At 32.3% G+C, this 19,745-nt stretch overlaps 1 protein-coding gene across 1 annotated transcript; it reads left to right on the top strand.

Annotated features, from left to right (window-relative positions):
• The first annotated feature begins 1,761 nt into the window (after window positions 1-1,761).
• LOC132726554 (selenocysteine lyase-like) lies at window positions 1,762-15,519 on the top strand. The gene is made up of 12 exons (XM_060711887.1): window positions 1,762-1,900; window positions 3,022-3,134; window positions 4,056-4,127; window positions 4,937-4,965; window positions 6,370-6,541; window positions 6,695-6,822; window positions 7,174-7,364; window positions 10,465-10,501; window positions 11,090-11,173; window positions 12,233-12,332; window positions 13,440-13,509; window positions 15,302-15,519. Exons 1-12 carry the CDS (start codon window positions 1,893-1,895, stop codon window positions 15,450-15,452), a joined length of 1,155 nt encoding a protein of 384 aa, XP_060567870.1. The 5' UTR covers window positions 1,762-1,892; the 3' UTR covers window positions 15,453-15,519.
• Window positions 15,520-19,745: the final 4,226 nt, after the last annotated feature.

The following is a 19,745-nucleotide window of genomic DNA, read 5'->3' on the forward strand; positions in this document are numbered from 1 at the left end:
ATTTTCTGCCACTCACAGGACTGACATACACTTTCTATAAATGCAAATATCCAAGTCACAAATTATCATAGAGACTTATGAAATATTCACTTTATCACATAAAAAGCGGTGCAGGAGTGTAATAAGCCAATTTATAAAAACGATATTACACTATAGTGTAATAACACTTTGACTCTATATATAAACATTTTTTTAACAGTTTACCAATCATATTTTATATATGTGAGAAATAGAATATTATACTCGTGTAGATTCAATACCTTATTATTTAACACGTTGAATAAAACAACATTTTGCTCGCCAGAGGCTTGCATAATATGATTTTATTCAACATGTTCAATAAATTTAGTATTAAATCTACACTCATTCAATACCCTCTATTTCTTTAGAAAACAATATCGTGCTAGTTTCTAAATTAGTTTTCATACTTAAAAATACCACATTTTCATCCAATCACCTCATGTCCAATTGAATCCTACGGTTTTCCTTGCACTTTTTTTCAGCCAATCCCTGGCCATGTTACAACGCAAGACTCTGACCTTTATGTTATTTACAAGGTAATTAAGTAGGAGTTGTGAGAAGACTTTAAACAGCAAAATAATTCCTGTATTAAATTATAAAAGGTAGAGCTTTTCTATTTTTATTTACATCTTCTAAGCATAAAACTGTTATTCTCACGTTTTTGTCTATGACGTGAAATTAAGCACAAAAGTCATAATATTTGCACTTGCACATCATTTCACGTGCGTTGCTCCCATTTTGAAAACATTTATAAAACTGATTTGTTCGTTATTATCTTGTAACCTAGTACGTTCTAGCCATTAGACGTTCTACAAACAGATATCAGCAACGTAAATGATTTCGTTTGTCTCAAAATACAAAATACATTGTATTCATTGGTGACAAATAAAGCTGACTACTAAGTAAAATCATAAATATTCTATTGTAGAATAGTTTGAATTGTTATTTTTCAGCAATCAAAAATTTTCACTTTCAATATAAAAGTTGTCTAAATCAAAATTTATTTGTAAAATGAGATCATTTATACAATTTTCAATTAACTGTAAAAAGATCATATTGATGTATAAATTTGTTATATCACATACCTGTACTGATTTTGCGACTGCGAAAAATTGTACTGCACGGCCGTGCATGTATTTTAGCGTGATGTCATTATAGCATTATACAAACAATATGTAAAGAGGTGCTAAATGTTAGCGCTATACTACTATATAGGCATAAGTGTATATTTGGTCCATGAAAATATGTACTACATGTATTCTAGTAATTCTTTGTTATTGCATGTTAAGTCAGAGGCCAACTTTTTAACTTTGTATGTTATCTACTTAAAATAAGTGTTTGATTATAATTACCAATTTAAAACGTTTAACCTCATAATTATATCAAAAATCAGATTTACTCCATTTATATAGTATTTGTATTGTATATATCTGCATATTATTATTCTAAACTGGGACCAGTTGATACAAAAGGGAAAGAGAATGAAATGAGTTATTTTTCAGCATACTAGCTACATGTAATTAACAACTCTGACATTAATTTTTAAATGAAATTTGGCGGTCATTTTACTTTCAATTGCATTTATTATCTATAAAAGTGAGTGTAATTTTATATCATGATACTTACTTATTGTAAGAATTAAGCCTGAAATGTACCTGATTTACAACAGAATAAATAGGACAAGCACTGAGAGGGACCGACACCTTCTGGCTGGAGAGTTTTTTTTTTTTAAAAAAGACCGGATAACGTTAAACATGAATTAGTGTGTATCAATGTTGTAATTTAGTACTCTACAACCTACTTACACAATACTCTTTTATTTGGAGATTTTCCGCGAGAACGTGTCAAAGTAGAAACATAATTTGAGAAACATGGATGGGTATGTTTTATTCTTTTGTTGCGCACATCTCATGTTTTTGTCACCGTTTTATTCACTTCTGTGTGTGTGCAACGCTATGCAAGCTAAATACTTGACCTGTAATAAATGTTACCTTGTTATGGCATACTTTTATAAATATATTTCCTTTTTCAACCAAAATTTTGACCAAAGTTAGTTAGTTTAGTTTTTTATCTTGTTGTTTTTTGTTTGTTTGTTTTTTAGGGGGGGGGAAAGGGTTAAAATTATGTTTTTTTTTTATTTCTATGGACCCCATTGGAAATAAGCATTTAGCTTAATGGGCTATCCATAGGTGCATAGTACCTCTTATTTTATTTTTTATGACAAAAGTGTGCTCTTTTATGCTGTTTTATGATCTCATTTTATATATATGATTTATATATGTTATCTCTTAACTGTATGATTTTATATTTTGTATCATGTGCTATGTTCCTAAAATGTATAAATAAATAAATAAATACTGATCAAAAGACTGAAAGAGGGACCAGTTGTTGTTGTGTTTTGATGTGTTTTTTTTGCAATGCCTCAGCGATCTTCATGCATCTTATAAGATTACAAAACACTTAACAGTAGCGTTTTTTATTTACTTACAGAGATGTTAAGTCAATAACAATTAAAGAGTATGTCCGCTTTGATGTCATGTTAATAAAACTCTCCAGTGTGTAATGTTTTAATACATGTATATAGACTTTCACGTAAAATTTTAATTAACTAGTTAGTGTGTAGAAAATTATCATTATATACTCTTTCCAAAATAAACTACACACCATATACAGGATACTGTTTTGTGGCCTAAAGCAGTACTAGTTGACAGAAATTGAAACATCGTATGATTGACTAGCCTTTCAAAATTTTCTTGAACTACATTGTTTAATGGTACAGTTCAAATATTCCAATATATCAACGTTCTGGGCTTGTTATAGTTTATGTCAGTCAAGCCCGACTGCTTTGGCTAGAAGCAAAAATATCTCAAAGCGATATCATATCTATAGGACTACAGTTCAAATATGAACCTGATATGAACCTCAGGTCTTTATAACTAGATGTGGCAGTCAATGCCCTAGCTGTATTATGTAACTATTGTGTAATAGTTTTTTTTCCAGTGTGATATATCTAGATTACAATGCTACAACTCCTCTTGAACCAGAAGTGGTTGAGAGTATACAAGATGCATTGAAAAGTGCCTGGGGAAATCCAAGCAGCTCACACCATGCTGGTAAGAGTAAAGTGCCATTGATTATAATTTTCATGATAATCATTTTAAGCCTGGCTATTCTAAGAATAGGGAGAGCTTTTGTTCTCTCCTAGGCATCCATGTCATCATACTTGGGTTAAGTTTTTGAATGCAAGTTGGTTTTTTAAACTACTAAAGGGAATGGGTTGAAAATTCACTCACTTATTTGAGATCAAAATAGGAGGTCACCATCCAAGGCCGATAATATTAACATGGATTTTGACAGAATTATGACCCTTTTTTAAACAAGAAAAACCCACATTATCCAGACTCTTGTTTCAATGAAGCACTGTTAATTGTCAAGCATGCTGCCCTATCGACAGCTATTCTTTTTATGTATAAAACAGCCTTAAAATGATCTTTGTTACCTCACTTAAATAATGGCCAAGTTGGTTATCATAAATCTCTAATTTGTGAACACTTTTCCCTCATCTGATACAAAGTGTTTATAATGATTGATCCCTTTGACTGTTGGTGGCAATCGGGTTTTGCCCATGTTACTAGTGCAGACCCTTATTGTAAGGTATATCCATGCCATCTGATAGTGGTCTGCACTGTTTATTATTCATTTAAAGTGGTTACGGTTGTTGACTTTAAGCCACTTTAATTGCCTCTCACTGATGTAGGTTTGAGCCATACAAGCATCTTCAAATTCTTTATGTGAGAAAGCTATCAAGCTAGGTTATAGAATATTGATGGTTCTACTGAAGTACCCCTTAGTGCCTGAAATAAGGCATCTGAGGTCTTTCTCAATATTATGACCTTGACTGTGTTGGTGTGATGTGAAACCCAACAAAAAATAACATGAAGTGAAAAAAATATTAATAATAAAAGCATAAAATATTTGAAAATATGAAGTTTAAAACAGCATATTCAATAGTTCATGTGATAAATTTGTTTCAGGAAAGAGTGCAAAAGCTTTGATAGATCAAGCAAGAGAAAATGTTGCAAGAATGCTGGGTGCCAAATCATCAGGTATTTAAGTTTTAAATTATAAATGTAATAGATACATTATACAGTTTATCTTTATGACAATAAGGTTGAGATAAATATTCTAGCTACTTTAATCTTTCCTGGTGTTGAGATGTTGTCAATTTATTTACATTTATATAACACAAGCACAGCTTTAGTTGTAATTAAACTATAATGTAAGATAACTTGTTTCAGCAGATGTAACCTGTCTGTGCCTTAGGAAATACAGCCAGACTAGCCTGTTTACTGTTGGCTGTTCATTAAAATTGTTCACATTAACAATGCATACAACGCCTTTTTAACAGTGTCACCTAAGTATTACAAGACTCATTCCCAACATCAAATACAATGTATTTTTTTCCAATCTTTCAAAAAATTTCCCAATCAAACTGAAATTCCTGATATCAAAACTGACAAATTTGCTGAAGTTCATTTTGGTATCATAACAGATAGATATTTCCTCACATTTTTATTGTCAGATATTATTTCATTTATTTTGCTTAGCTTGGTATTTGCTTTTGTTGAAATAAACAATTTCACACAGTTAAAAAATTACTATACTAAATGCACCTAAAAAGACTGGTTTTAAAAAGTAACAAATATTTTTCCTTTGACCAAAAGTACCCCAAGCTGGAATGTTATCTAGCATTTGCATGAAATAACAACAAATATTAAAGTTATATTAAAAATGTCTACTATTTTACAGTATTTCTGTCACATAATGATTATGCTTGGAGAGGATTTTGAGTAATTGAGAGTGATTGTGATAAATTATTGAATGTACTACAATGATAATTCATGTTTTATTTCAGATATTGTCTTTACATCAGGGGGCACAGAGGTATCAATGTTTTTTTTTGTTTTTTTTTTATGTTCTTGTCATAAATTATGGCCCGGGCATATAGTGTTACCCTGTTCCGTCCTTTTGTCCTTCCATCCTTCCGTCCTTCTATCATTTCGTCATCATCAGTTGTCGTTTATTATCTTAGTAACAGTTGCACACATTCAACTTAAATTTGACCAATGGATATATCATAAGAAAATACAGGTCAAGTTGGAATTTGGTCATGGTCCGATGTTTTTTGACAGAGTTATACCCCTTGATGAAATTTTAAGTTTCCGTTCATTATCACTCCAATTGTTGTACACATTCAACTCAAATTTGATACATCTTAGGAATAAGAAGTTCAAGTTTGAATTTGATCATGGTTCAATGATTATGGACAAAGTTATCTCTCTTGAATGTTGGAAAAATTTGAATTTTCAGTTTCAGCACTCATACTTTTGTGGAAATATATGTAGTCATTAGTTTGGCTACACATAATGCAATATGCAATTTACAAAACACTGAATAGTTTCAGTGCCTGTAACATAAAAATGTTTTTTGTTCATGAACATTGAATAGTTTTAACTTAAAATGAAAACAATTAGTTTGTGCAAACAAATTTGGAACTAAATATTACAACATTTGAAATTTTGGCTGCATGCAGGGGCATCTGTGGTGTGATGACACATTTCTAGTTTTTATTTTTATCTTTTTATTATTATTTTTATCCAACTCACTTAAGGAATGTTGGTGTTTCTACTCAGATGCCCTTCAGAACATACCTGAAATAGAAATGATATACAAAGTCTTTCTCTACCAGTAAAGCTGAAAAAATATTATACAGTCTAAAATGTGCAACATAATTGTGTGCCTTAAAACTCAACTGAAAAAGTAAGGTAAATAAGTGTAGGTTAAATAATTTATTTATGACTTACAATAGAAATTATACATGGAAAGCATCTTTTTGTTTCAGAAATGCTTGAGACAAGGAACTCATAGGAACTCATTTAGACAATATGAATTTAACCAAACAATTTAAATCTCCATTTTATACTACTCTGCGATTTATATAACTCAAATGCCTTCATCACATTAATATATATTAGGAGCGTGTGTTGTCAAGTGGTTCAGGTTGTTGACTTCAAGGCACTTGCCCCTCATTGCTGTGGGTTAGAGTCTCAAGAGGGACTGTGGATTCTTTCATGTGAGGAAGCTATCCAGCTAGCTTACAGAACGTTGGTGGTTCTACTTAGGATTTCCAGTTTCTGTCTGAAATAATGCATGGAGGGCACCTAAGGTCTACCTCCACCTGTTAAACTGGAAAGTTACCATATAACCTATAATGTGTTGGTGCAACATAAAACCCAACAAAATTTACTATGAAATTACCTGAATTTTGATTCTTTGACCTTTTTCTAGGCAGACAATATGATACTTCAAACAGCTGTAGAATACTTTCACAAGGTGTGCACGAAATCACGTACCCCAAGTAGAGATCATGCAAAACCTTTGCCACATATCATATCATCACATATGGAGCACCCAGCTGTAAATGTTATGCTACAACATCTGCAAGATACAAGTCAAGCAGGTTTTTCACCTTTACCATACTAAATATATTAAATGGACCTATTCATATTTCAATATTAACAAAGCTGTTTTTCATTTTTGTGAAAATTTTAAAATATTTATTGACTGTATGAGCTAATATTAAGATATTTAAGTTATAATCGTTTATTTTTAGAAATAAGCTATGTACCACTGTGCAAGGTCACTGGAAGGTTAGAGGTCAAGGATGTTTTGGCTGCCATAAGGTCAAACACAATCATGGTTACAGTGATGCTTGCAAACAATGAGACAGGAATTATCCAGGTATATCTCATATACAATCACAGACTCACATGCTTCTCACAATTAGACTAATAATTCTGGGAGAGAAAAAAAGTGTGAGGAAATGATCTGAAATTTTACTCAGAAGTTTTTGATCTAGACCTAGAGTTATTAATTTTTCACAGAATTCCATCCATGCATTGTGTAAACAGTTATTAAAGTTTGAATATAACATAAAGTTATTTATATATGTTTCTTGGATTAAGCAACTTGGACTCACTGACACATTTTTCTATCATTGTTTTCATAAATGTTCTTGTGACTACATAGTTTATAATAAATCCTCTTTTGATATACAATACCTGGTAATCTGCACAATTATGTACATTATAGCCTGTAAAAGAAATCAATGATGCTATAAAGGCATTAACAAGACATCCAGGTGAAACAGAGAGAATTTTTGTCCACACAGACGCTGCACAAGCTATTGGCAAGATTCCTGTAGACGTCCACGAACTTGGAGTAGACTATCTCACTGTGGTTGGTCATAAGGTAAGATTAGTTTTTGCTCGGCTGTTATATTTGTATAATAGGAAAAGCTATCATTCTCACCAGGGTGTTGGCATTTACAAAACATGTTTGGTTAAGTTTTTTGTAACTCCCAGCTTTCTGGCAAGTACTGGTAATAGTCAAGTACGCTTTCTTATGGACGACTCTTGTTCACATATCACTCTCTGCCAAGCTCGAGGCACTTTTTTAAATCCAAGGTACCCTGCTGGTGGCAACAGATTTTTCCCATGCCTCTCATGCAACCAATGCAGACTAGGGTCCACCAGCACATCCATGGTCTGCACTGTTCACTATTCAGTAAGTACATGTATATATTTAGAAATTCCTGCTACAAATGCTGAATGGTTTGTCCAGACATAAAGAATTAAACAGTATGTTAATGATCGTGTTGGACTTAACTTTTGTGTATCATGCATTCATACTTTCTAGGAATTACGAAACCTGCTTAATGTAACTAAGGCTCGGGCTCGGTTAACTTGATTGTCACTACCCATCTGACCAGCACATCCCTGTTATACTCTATGTCATAAGGCTTATGCATTGTGCAGAACACAATTAAAAACTTAATAATAACAATTTTTATTTGCTACACATCTGCATGTATAACCGAACAGAAAATACTATTCTCCGGTCCCTCCCGGTCTATTTTGACCAGTGAATAATATATTTATCTGGCCCAGTCTGTGCCAATCTTGGAATAATAATATTTATTTTTAACAAAGCGTTGATGTTGAAAGATGACATGGTGTTGTTATAAAAAGATATGTCATTTTATATTATATATAATGTTCATTTCATTTTTTTATGTACATAAGTAAGTAAGAAAGGAAAGGAAGGGAAGGGAGGGGAGGGAAGGGAAGGGAAGGGAAGGGAAGGGAAGAGGGAAAGGAAGGGAAGGGAAAGTGAAGGAAAAGAAAGCAAGCAAATAACAACTTTATTTAATGAGGCAACACAGTTGGGCAAGCCCAGTCTTCCTGAAAAACATGAACATTTATTTATTTCTTTTCAGTATAATTTTTGGTAATTATAATAAATTATTTCATACTTTTTAAAAGGGGCCAAAATAGGAGTGTGTATGCAAAAGACCTGGAAAAAACAAGTCCCATTTTATCCCATGCGTTTGGGTGAGGCCAGGAAAAAAATTTTAAAACAGGGTATGGTTCCTTACTGATCTGTTAGTTTTATTAAAAAAAATGAAGTTTAATTATCACCCCTAAAAAAATTTAGGGGGAGGGGGCAATCCCTTTTATAAAAATAGGAACCTATTTTCTAAAAAATTTCTTTTATTTTGAAAAAAATAAAAGTCTAAAGGATTTTTTTTTGGGCTACCCTTTAGTCCCCTACCGGTTTAAGGGAGGGACTTTAGGTTTCCCCTCCGTCGTCTGTCTGTCTTCCCCCTTCCTGTCAGCCGCGTCCCAAAAATGGTCCCCCATAACGCAAAAAGTTACTGAAATATTTTTATGAAACTTGATATATGGATAGATGGCAGTATGGAGATTAAGCACGTCGTTTTTTTTTCTTCCTATGTTGAAAATTCTGGTTGCTATGGGAACAAATAGTCTGAAAATAAAAGGCAAATTTAACAGCATAAACCGGATCCAGTGAATAATCAAAAAGTATGAAAAATAATTGTTAGAAACTTGAAAATATGGGTAATGGCAGCTGGAGATTACTGCACATCTTTTTCTTTTCTTCTTATGTTGAAAAAATTCTGGTTGCTATGGCAACAAAAGCCTGAATTCAAGATTTCTGATTTAAATTTTTCAGCTTTTTCACTAAGCTTTATTTCTTAATGTTTTACTTAAACTTTTAAATATAATTCTGGTTTATCAACCACATCAAATGACAAGGTTTATAACTCTAGCACAAAAAATTCAATATTATCCCTTTAACTTTGATTTTTTAGGGGGAAAAAAGTTTTTCTTTTTTTTAAATAACTTTTTTTTCCTAAGTATCTACTTCAAACTTCATATTTTTTTCTTTTTATCACCAACATTTTTTAGAAGGTTTAAAAACTCTAGCAAAACTTTTCCAGAAATTCCCCCCCTTTAACTTAGTTTTTTTCGAGAAACGGGATTTTCTCTCCAAAATTTTTCATTCCTTTTAGATTTGCTTTTAAAAACCCCATCGTAATAATAGAAAGGTTTTATAAACTAATTTCCCTTTCAAGCAGGAAAATAACACTTAGTGATGAGACAAACTTTTTTTATTTTTTGGTCGATATTTTCAAAAAAAAGATTTTTCACCTCAATTCTTATAAATGGCAAACAGGAGGTATGACATTAAAGAACTATTGAGGGAACCGGAAAGGGGACTACTGTATATGCCCGAAATAAAAAATCAAATGCTTGTTATTTGTTGTTTTGTGATTTTTTTTTTATCGCAACCCAGAGCAATATTTTATTCTTGTCTTTAGCCTAAGATTAATTGTTTTCAGTGAATAATTAGAGACTTTAATCTATGGTTAATATATGACATTGTTTAAGTTAGATAGGGTCAAATCTTTGATTTCTATCAGGTCAAATGTAGTAATTCAGTATGGAACATTATTATCAAAATTATTCATCTTTCACACTTGACATCTGTTGTATTATATTAGATGGCACAAAAAACCTTAGTCACAAGTTGAGGGTACATTTTATCAAAGTTATGTCCCTTTTCAACTCAAGTTGATAACAGTTTTATTCTATACTTTGAACAGGTTTATAAAATATTGTTAGTTTAAAAGATGGCTTTGATTACAAATCATTATAGCTGTGTTTTAACATACTTTAAAGCGCTATTCCACTGCTGCCCTATGTGAATACTGTTTGAGTATTTGTTATAGGTTTTAATCAATCTATATTTTTGAAAATGATTAAATATGATTAAGTGACTTGTAGGCCCAACATGGCCGGGTGTTGTAAAAAATAAATATGTATCGTTATTATGTATGTACATAACACAATGTCACTATAATAAAATTCACTTATCTTATATTATCTTATCTTATCAAGCTGTAGGTATAAGAATAAGACTTGTTAGTTACTAGAATAAGATGTAATAAATTTTTAAGCTGTTTAAATGCTAGAAATAATGACTTTTTTTGAAATGGTGATCATGTTTTTTTTTCAGGACTGAAAACACAGGAATGATTGCTGGTCTTGGAAAGGTAAAAAAACACATGGCAATTTTACATATAAAGTTCAGATTCAAAGGGCATTGGTTTAAATCAAATAACTTTTGTATCAATATTAACTACTTTTAGCTAGAATTTTCAAAGAAAATGTGAGAACTTTACTTCTTTCCAAGGCTTTATCAATGAAACACTTTATTAGGGTTTATGTGTATAAATATATTTTCATTTTTATCATTGGCATAATTTCACCTATAATTTTCTACTTGTATATGTTTGGGACCGTACATTTTTTGGAAAATAGTTGGTCATTTTCTAAGCACCAAAAGTTTTGCATGGATTTCTACTGAATTATGATCCCATGACTAGTCCTGGTGAAGGTTTTGCCTTTAAAATCATCTCTATAATTACATGTATTGAAGGTATTCATTTGAATCTGCACAAATGTGTTAAGAGATATTTGTATTTCATTGTAAAAAGAACTATAACTGAAGCTTGGAATTTTACTGATTTATGCCCCTTTCTGAATTTTGCTGCAGGATTCTTGTATTTTATTCATGTACTAAAAATAGTCTAGTATCCATGTATACACTGTTAGTATGCTTGATTTTGTTACTTTTATAGGCTTGTGAATTAGTGACGAAAAACCTGGCTATGTATCAACAACAGATGGAAGAATGTAGGGATTATTTGGAGACCAAACTACATGTAAAATCTTTCAAATTTTAGCTCAACTACTTGTATTTGAAGTATAGAAAGAGCGATTGTACTCACCCTGGCATCCGTTTCACACTTTGGCTAAGTTTTTGCCTGTAAGTCGGTATCTCCAAACATACTGAAGGTACTTATTCAAGAGCATAATTGATGGTCACTGACCAAAGTCCATAACTCTATGTTAAACTTGGATTTTAACAGACTTATGGCCCCTTTTTGAAAATGGAAAATACTACATAATCCAGGCTCTTATTTTACTATCACCACAGAGAATAATCAAGCACGCTGCTTACCGACAGCTCTTGTTTATTTCTTATTTACCATTTGACCTGATATATAGGCCACTCTTTAGATCAATTATGGTGTAGTTACATTTGTGATGAGAACACCTACAAAAAACAATTTTTTTTTAACTTTTCTTAAAACTACAATTAAATGAATTTCAGGTTACAATTGCATTCAACATACTGAATATTGTACATTTGTACATATTTTTTGATATTTTGAAAATGTATTCACTTACTAGCATCCGTAGTTAAAGTGTATAAATTTATATATCTGATGCAAAAACTATTGTTTGAATTAATTTTAAAAAAAAGTATACTTCCAAAATGCTTGTATGAAATAGATATGGTATTTTTTTGCCTTAAAAGCGGATGGCGCATGCACTAAATCATTGCTAAATGGTTTAAACCCTACTTAAACTAGAAAAATAATATTTTGTTCTGGAACATATTTTATTCTGTTTACGTACATTATTCAGACATTCTGTGTTACAACATTTTCGGGTATCAACCATATAATAATGGAACCAATATAATTTTACCAGTTGATAAATTTGATTTAGATATTTCATAAGATATAGATTTAGTATCCTTTAATTTGCTGTAAAAGGACGATGAAGATTTTATGAGAAGAAAAAATAGATGTGTGAGGAAAATTTCACATGAATTTCTTATGGATGAAATCATGAGGATGAAAGATGTAAAAAGTTTGTAAAATGAACCTGGAAAATACACATAAAATTCAAGAAATGTATATATATTTTTGTAGGAGACATTTCCAGGGCAGCTTCATTTCAATGGCAAATTGCCTGGCAGCACCAGACTACCTAACACCTGTAATGTTTCTATTCTTGGGGATAAGTTGCAAGGTAAAGTCACTCTAGTGAATCATGTACATGTACAGTAAATTGGTAGGTAAAAATCACTGTGGTGAAACATGTACGGTAACATTCAAGGTAAAAAGCACTGCACTTAAATATGCAGGATAAATTACAAGGTAAAATCACTGTAGTGAAACATAGGATTAGTTACAAGATAAAAATCACTGTAATGCATGATATGTATCATGGAGAAAATCAATTAGGACAAATGACTAGGTTTGATTGTTTTACGTCACAGCAACATGGTATAGGTCATATGGCGATGTTCCAGCTCTACTGGTGAAGGAAGAATTTAGGTGTCCTTCCATGCATTATTTCAGGCAAGAATGGGCACCTGAGTAGATTACGTAAGCTAGCTGGATAGCTTTCTCACATAAAAGAATTCAAAGGGATTCGAACCCACAGTGGTGAGGGGAAAGTGGACGTCCCTACAAATTACTAGGTAAAGTTTCTTATGAATTATGTTAGTAAACATGTATGTTGAAAGGTTATATCACTGTAGTGAAACTTGTTGGAAAATTGTGAAAAGGTAAAAATAATATCATAAACTATTTGTGAGGTGAACAATTGAAATTTTTTTTTCATCTCTTAATACTCTTGCATATGGACACAATGGATTCTTTAATGCAAGAAAGTTATGAGGGGCTGCATTTTCTTATGGCTGAAATAATGCAAGAAGGGGCGCAATGAAGCCTTCCATCTCAAGTTATGTTATTGTACTTTTTATTGAATTGATTTTATAGACATTACAGAAACACTGTAAAGGTCATATAGAGACTGTGGAGGAAGACCCCATGTTTCACTTTATGCATTTTTTCAGGCATGTAAAGGCATCCTGATTAGGGAACCACTGACATTCTGTTTGATTGCTAAACAAATCAAAAGTCCCTTGCATGGTTCATACCTGCAGTGACCAGGGTCTAGTGTTTAGAATTCAATGACCCTAACCATTTGGTCATTGATGTATCATTAGTTTTTTTCTAAAATCCCAACCAGATGAGCAAATTGTACATTCCTTACAATTCTACATATATATAATGTGAACTGGTGGCATTGAACCTTAATCAAATGCTGACCATTTTAATTTGTTTTCAGGTCATAATGTTTTAGCAAGGTGTCAAAGACTACAGGCCAGTGTAGGTGCAGCATGTCATGCACAAAATAGGTAATATCTGAATTGTATCTTCTGTTTAAAGGTCATCATAACTTGGTTAATAGGAAGTAAGGAGCACTTACTTTGGTGAAAACAGGTTGAGTTTATGATATTTCAAAGCAGAGAGGAATATCATATATAGTCAACTGGTTATCTATTTCAAACCAGAGTGAATTCATATTAAATTTCAAAGCAGGACTAGTCCATTGATATTTGAAAGCAGGATGGTCCATTATGTAAGTCCATTATATTTTAATCCAGGGTATATCAATGATATTTTAAAGCAGAGTGAGTCTATGATATTTTGATGCAGTGTGGGTCCATGATATTTTAATGCAGGATGAGTCTATGATATTTTGATGCAGTGTGGGTCCATGATATCTTAATGCATGGTGAGTCTATGATATTTTAATGCAGTGTGGGTCTATTACATTTTAATGCAGTGTGAGTCATTGATATTTAAAAACAGGATGGTCCATGATGTAAGTCTATGGTATTTTAATGCAGGGTGAGTCTATAATATTTGTATGCAGTGTGAGTCCATGATATTTTAATGCAGGTTGAGTCTATGATATTTTAATGCAGGGTGAGTCTATAATATTTTAATGCAGTATGGGTATATGATATTTTAATGCAGGGTGAGTCATTGATATTTATATGCAGTGTGAGTCCATGATATTTTAATGCAGGGTGAGTCCATGATATTTTAATGCAGTGTGAGTCCATGATATTTGTATGTAGTGTGATTCATTGATATTTTAATGCAGTGTGAGTCATTGATATTTATAAACAGGATGGTCCATGATGTAAGTCCACGGTATTTTAATGCAGGGTGAGTCTATGATATTTGTATGCAGTGTGAGTCATTGATGTTTTAATGCAGTGTGGGTCTATTACATTTTAATGCAGTGTGAGTCATTGATATTTAATTCAGGGTGAGTCTATGATATTTTAATGCAGGGTGAGTCTATGATATTTTAATGCAGTGTGAGTCTATGATATTTTAATGCAGGGTGAGTCTATGATATTTTAATGCAGTGTGAGTCTATGATATTTTAATGCAGGGTGAGTCTATGATATTTTAATGCAGTGTGAGTCCATGATATTTTAATGAAGGGTGAGTCTATGATATTTTAATGCAGTGTGAGTCTATGATATTTTAATGCAGGGTGAGTCTATGATATTTTAATGCAGGGTGAGTCTATGATATTTTAATGCAGAGTGAGTCTATGATATTTTAATGCAGAGTGAGTCTATGATATTTTAATGCAGTGTGAGTCCATGATATTTGTATGTAGTGTGATTCATTGATATTTTAATGCAGTGTGAGTCCATGATATTTTAATGTAGGGTGAGTCTATGATATTTTTTTTGCAGTGTGAGTCTATGATATTTTAATGCAGGGTAAATCAATGATATTTAAATGAGGGATGGGTCTATGATACTTTAATGAATGATGAGTCTATGATACTAATTACTTTAATGAAGGGTGAGTCCATGATATTTTAATGCAGGGTAAATCAATGATATTTTAATGCATGGTGAGTCCATGGTATTTTGAAGCATGACACGTATATGATGTTGTCAATTTAGATGGACTGTCATGATAGTCATTTGTTTTTTTTTTTAAATAATAACATGCAGTTGTAGATCTAAGATGGATAAAGATGCATATTGTAGTTCCTTGATTCCTTCCTTATAAATGAGCATTCTTAGGAGCTTTCACATTCTTAATACATGTATATTTCTAAGTAAAAGGTAAAGTACATTTATTATCATATTGTCTTATTTTGTATATTTACAGACCATCATCTATATTATTGGCTACAGGCATTCCAGAGAGTATTGCCAGAAATGCTTTAAGACTTTCACTGGGCAGAAGTACAACAAAGGCAGACGTAGATATTGTAATAGAAGATTTACACCAAGCTGTGCTAGCCCTAAATAACTCATAGTGATAAGATATAATATTTGTAAAATTTTAGGTCAAGGAAAAAATGAACTTGAGGCCGGGAAAGTGTTTTTAATTACCTCCTTTGCGGCAGTATTGTTTACAGCACGTTTAAATGTTTTTTGAAACTGAAATACTGTGGGGGGTCGAAGACGGGAACCGTTAAGGCGTGTGACACGGGGTGGGACGGGGGGGGGGGCATACCACGGGGAAAGAGTGTTGCAACAATTTTAATTTATTTCTCAGAACAGACCTGTCACCAATAAATTTGAGAAACAGTGATTAAAAAATTTTTAGCAGAACACCTTTTTTAAAAATTTAAAAAGGAAAATGTTTCAAAATAACTTCATGTTGTGTTATATTTGGTCCACTGGATTCATTTTTCCAGCTAAATTAAGTATTGAAAGTTTGAATACCATTTAAACGGTCTAGGGGCATGGGGGAATTTAGACGTGTTTCCATTTTCCCTGTAAAGAGTGTCGACGTCTTATGTTCATGTAACGTTGTTATTACAGACAGGAAATGAAAAAAAAATAAAGAAGTCGGTATTACATAATTTTGTTCTCAGTCGTATAAAATATAAAATCAAGAGATACACATCAACAGTAATTTGTGCGATGCTTGTACGTGACTACAGCCATAATGAACCTTGACCTATTTAACTGACTTTGCATTAACATTGATAAACTATTGGGAAAAGGGAAATTAGTCTAGAAAATGGGCTTTCCAATTATTTCACCTTGTCACCCGATAAGTGTAGAATTCCCGAAACGCAAATGCCCCGATGGATCAGAATTGTTATAGAACACGATACTTCAACTATAAATTACTTTATCATATTTAATTGACTGGTATAATGCAGTGGTCACCAAATCAAAGAGTTTTACTTAAATTAGATATTGTATAACGTATATTGATATTGTCATTTTGAATTACAAAATTAATAATAATTTTAGGAATTTTTTTATTAAGTTTTATTAATTTTGTATGGAATTCAGTTGTTTGCAAAATTTTTATACACAACAGTTTTTAATTGGTTTTGTATATACACAATGTTCGGACTTCATTTTAGTGATACATGTTTTTTTTATCCACTCCAACGGTATTACTTTATTTTTTTGTGTGAAACTTGTGTGTGCCTGTGATATAAATATAAATTCTTTTGGTAATGTGGTTCCATAATTACTACTTGAGTAATGTTTAATTAACATTTAGGCTATGTTCCAAGCTTTTTAATTTGTCTTTTGACATCTGTGATATGCAAGCGTCATATCCTTTGACCTACTATTTGTAAAGATCCGCCCAAGGTTTTTTTTCGTTAATGGCAGATTCTTTTATTTCGGGACCATACCCTTCTTATTATTCATGGAAAAGCATGAACCACATTGAAGGTTCCTTGAAAACCGCCTTTTGAACATTTGCGGATGTTTCTAAAATCAAATTACAAATCATTCATGTTTCAATGATGAATTCTTTTTTAACCTGCATTAGGGTGCATGGACGTTAGCTTGCTGTATATGATTACCGTCCGTGAACAGACTCGATCCATCAAACCGAGCTTCCAACATTTTAATTTTGCAGCTTTTTGAGTTGGTTTTTATGCCACCGCAGCATCTGCGATGCGGTGGCATATAGCGATTCACCTGTGTGTGTGTTTGTTTGTGTTGTGTGTGTGTTATATAGATTATATAGTGAACTTAAAAAATCTTCTTGTGAAAAAACCACTAGTCCAATTTCAACTAAACTTGGCAGGATTGATCCTTGGGTGAAGGGCTTCCAAAGTTGTTCAAAGAATTTCATTCCATGCAGAAATCTGGTTGCCATGGCAACCAAAAGGAATTATAAGAATAATTTAAAAAAATCTTCTTGTAAAGACAAAAGGCCTAGAGCTTAGATATTTTGCATAAGGCATTGTCTGGTAGACCTCTACCAAGATTGTTTCAAATTATAGCCCTGGGGTCAAAATAGGCCCCGCCCCAGGGTCATTGATTTTCACTATATGATACATATAGTAAAAACTTAAAAATACCTTCTTGTAAAGACCAAAAAAAGGCCTAGAGCTTTAGATATCTTGCATAAGGCATTGTCTGGTTGACCTCTACCCAGATTGTTCAAATTAATAGCCCTGGTCAAAATCTGCCCCGCCCCCAGGGGTCATTGGTTTTCCTTATATGTATATAGTAAAAACTTATAGTAAAAACTTAGAAAAAATTTCTTCTATCAGTTGACAAATGCTAAAGGTTAGATATTTTGCATGAAACATTGAGAAGTGAACTTCTAGCAAAGTTGTTTCAATATTATAGCCCTGGGGTCAAAATTGCCCGCGCCCCGGGGGGGTCATTGATTTTCAATATATACATAATAGTAAAAAAGTCAAAAAATCTTATCATCTGAAGGTACAAGGCTTAGAGCTTTAATATTTTTTAAATGATATCATCTATAGGTACTCTACCAAAGTTGTTCAAATTTTTGTCATCTAGTGTCAAAATTAGCCCCGCCCTGGGAGCCATAGGTTTCCTTATATGTATATAGTAAAAACTTAAAAAATCATCTTCTCTTAATTTACAAATGCTAGAGTTAAGATATTTTGCATGAAACATTGTGTAGTGAACCTCTATAATGATTGTACAAGTTATAGCCCTGGGGTCAAAATTGGCCCCATCCCCAGGGGTCATTGATTTTCACTATGTACATATAGTAAAAAATTCTAAAATCTTCTTGTCTGAAGGTACAAGGCTTAGAGCTTTGATATTTGATATATTATATCATCTATGGGTCCTTTACAAAAGTTGTTTTAATTATGCCCCTAGTGTTAAAATTGCCCTGCTCCAGAGGCGATAGTTTTCCTTATATGTATAAAGTAAAAACTTGAAAAATTTCTTCTCTGAATTGAAAAATCTTCTTCTTTGAATTGACATAGGCTAGAGGTTAAATATATGGCATGAGACTTTGCGAAGTGAACTTTACCAAGATTGTTCAAATTATAGCCTGGGGTCAAAAATTGGTTCCGCCCGGGGGTCATTGATTTTCATTATGTACATATAGTAAAAAAATAAAAAATATTTTTGTCTGAAGGTACAAGACATAGATTTGATGTTTGCTATGTAATATTATCTATAGGTCCTCTTCCAAAGTTGTTCAAATTTTTCCCCTGGTGTCAAAATTGGCCCTGCCCGGGGGCAGTGATTCTCAGTATGTACACATAGTAAAAACAGAAAATAAAACAAATGTTTTCTGAATGGGAGAAAGCTACAGCTTATATATTTGACTTGAAATGTTGTTTGGTGGACCTGTATCAAGATTGTTTTGAATTAAACCCTTGGGTTCAAAATTTTGCCTTGCCCAAGGGGACAGTGACCTACTTTCTTGTCCTTTGATGTACAGCAATGAAATTTTTGACCATGTGCACAGTTTTAGTTGTAAAATTGAACTTTGATATCAGGTGACCTAGATTTTGATGATGTGACCTACTTTCTTGTCCTTTGATGTACAGCTATGAAATTTGAACCATGTGCACAGATTTAAGATGTAAAGTGAACTTTGATTTCAGCTGACCTAGATTTTGACAAAGTGTCTTACTGTGTTGTCCTTTGATGTAGTCATGAAATTTAGGCTGTGTGAAATATGACCTTCACCACCAAATTCACTAGACTCGCGTGCATTGATATATTCCTACTCTGATCTTTTATTGAGTTAACAACAGATTTAACCACTTATCTGATAATAAGAATTAGATTATTTATAAGGTCAGGGATCTATGCATTATGACAATCTTCAAAATTGTATAGAAACAAAAAAAATCTGTTCCTACACCACTATTTAGTATTGTATTAATGCGGTGGCATAGCATTTTTCTCAAATGCAATCTTGTTTTTTATACTGATTTTCTTTATTGTTTAATATGCAGCTTATATCAGTGCTAAGAGATTTTGAGTTGTTGTACTTTTAATTGTCTCTAATTAACACATGGTCATAAAATCAAATCGTATATACCGATTTTACTTAATAATTATTATTCCTCTTGAGTGGTCTTCCACTTACATTAACTTGTCGAACAAAGTTTTCTCAGCTTGCGTGTTGTTTGTTAATAAGTATAAAATGAAGTTGTAGATTTTCAACCAAAATTACCTTGAAGGCTTATAATTAGATAATATATTAGAATTCAATTGATTATATTAACAAAATTACCTTGAAGGCTTATAATTAGATAATATAATAGAATTCAATTGATTATATCAATTGTCATCAAAACAATCCTATACATTTGTGTATCAAGTCGTCCCTAGATAATATAGTC

The sequence above is a fragment of the Ruditapes philippinarum genome, unplaced genomic scaffold, assembly GCF_026571515.1.
Source record: "Ruditapes philippinarum isolate M1 unplaced genomic scaffold, ASM2657151v2 ctg955_1_1_1_1, whole genome shotgun sequence".
Lineage (NCBI taxonomy): Eukaryota > Metazoa > Mollusca > Bivalvia > Venerida > Veneridae > Ruditapes > Ruditapes philippinarum.

Excerpts from the sequence above, each read along its gene's own strand:
- LOC132726554 (XM_060711887.1), top strand. Across the intron at positions 6,542-6,694 it reads GCAAGATACAAGTCAAGCAG|AAATAAGCTATGTACCACTG; the intron begins GTTTTTCACCTT and ends GTTTATTTTTAG. Across the intron at positions 6,823-7,173 it reads ATGAGACAGGAATTATCCAG|CCTGTAAAAGAAATCAATGA; the intron begins GTATATCTCATA and ends TGTACATTATAG.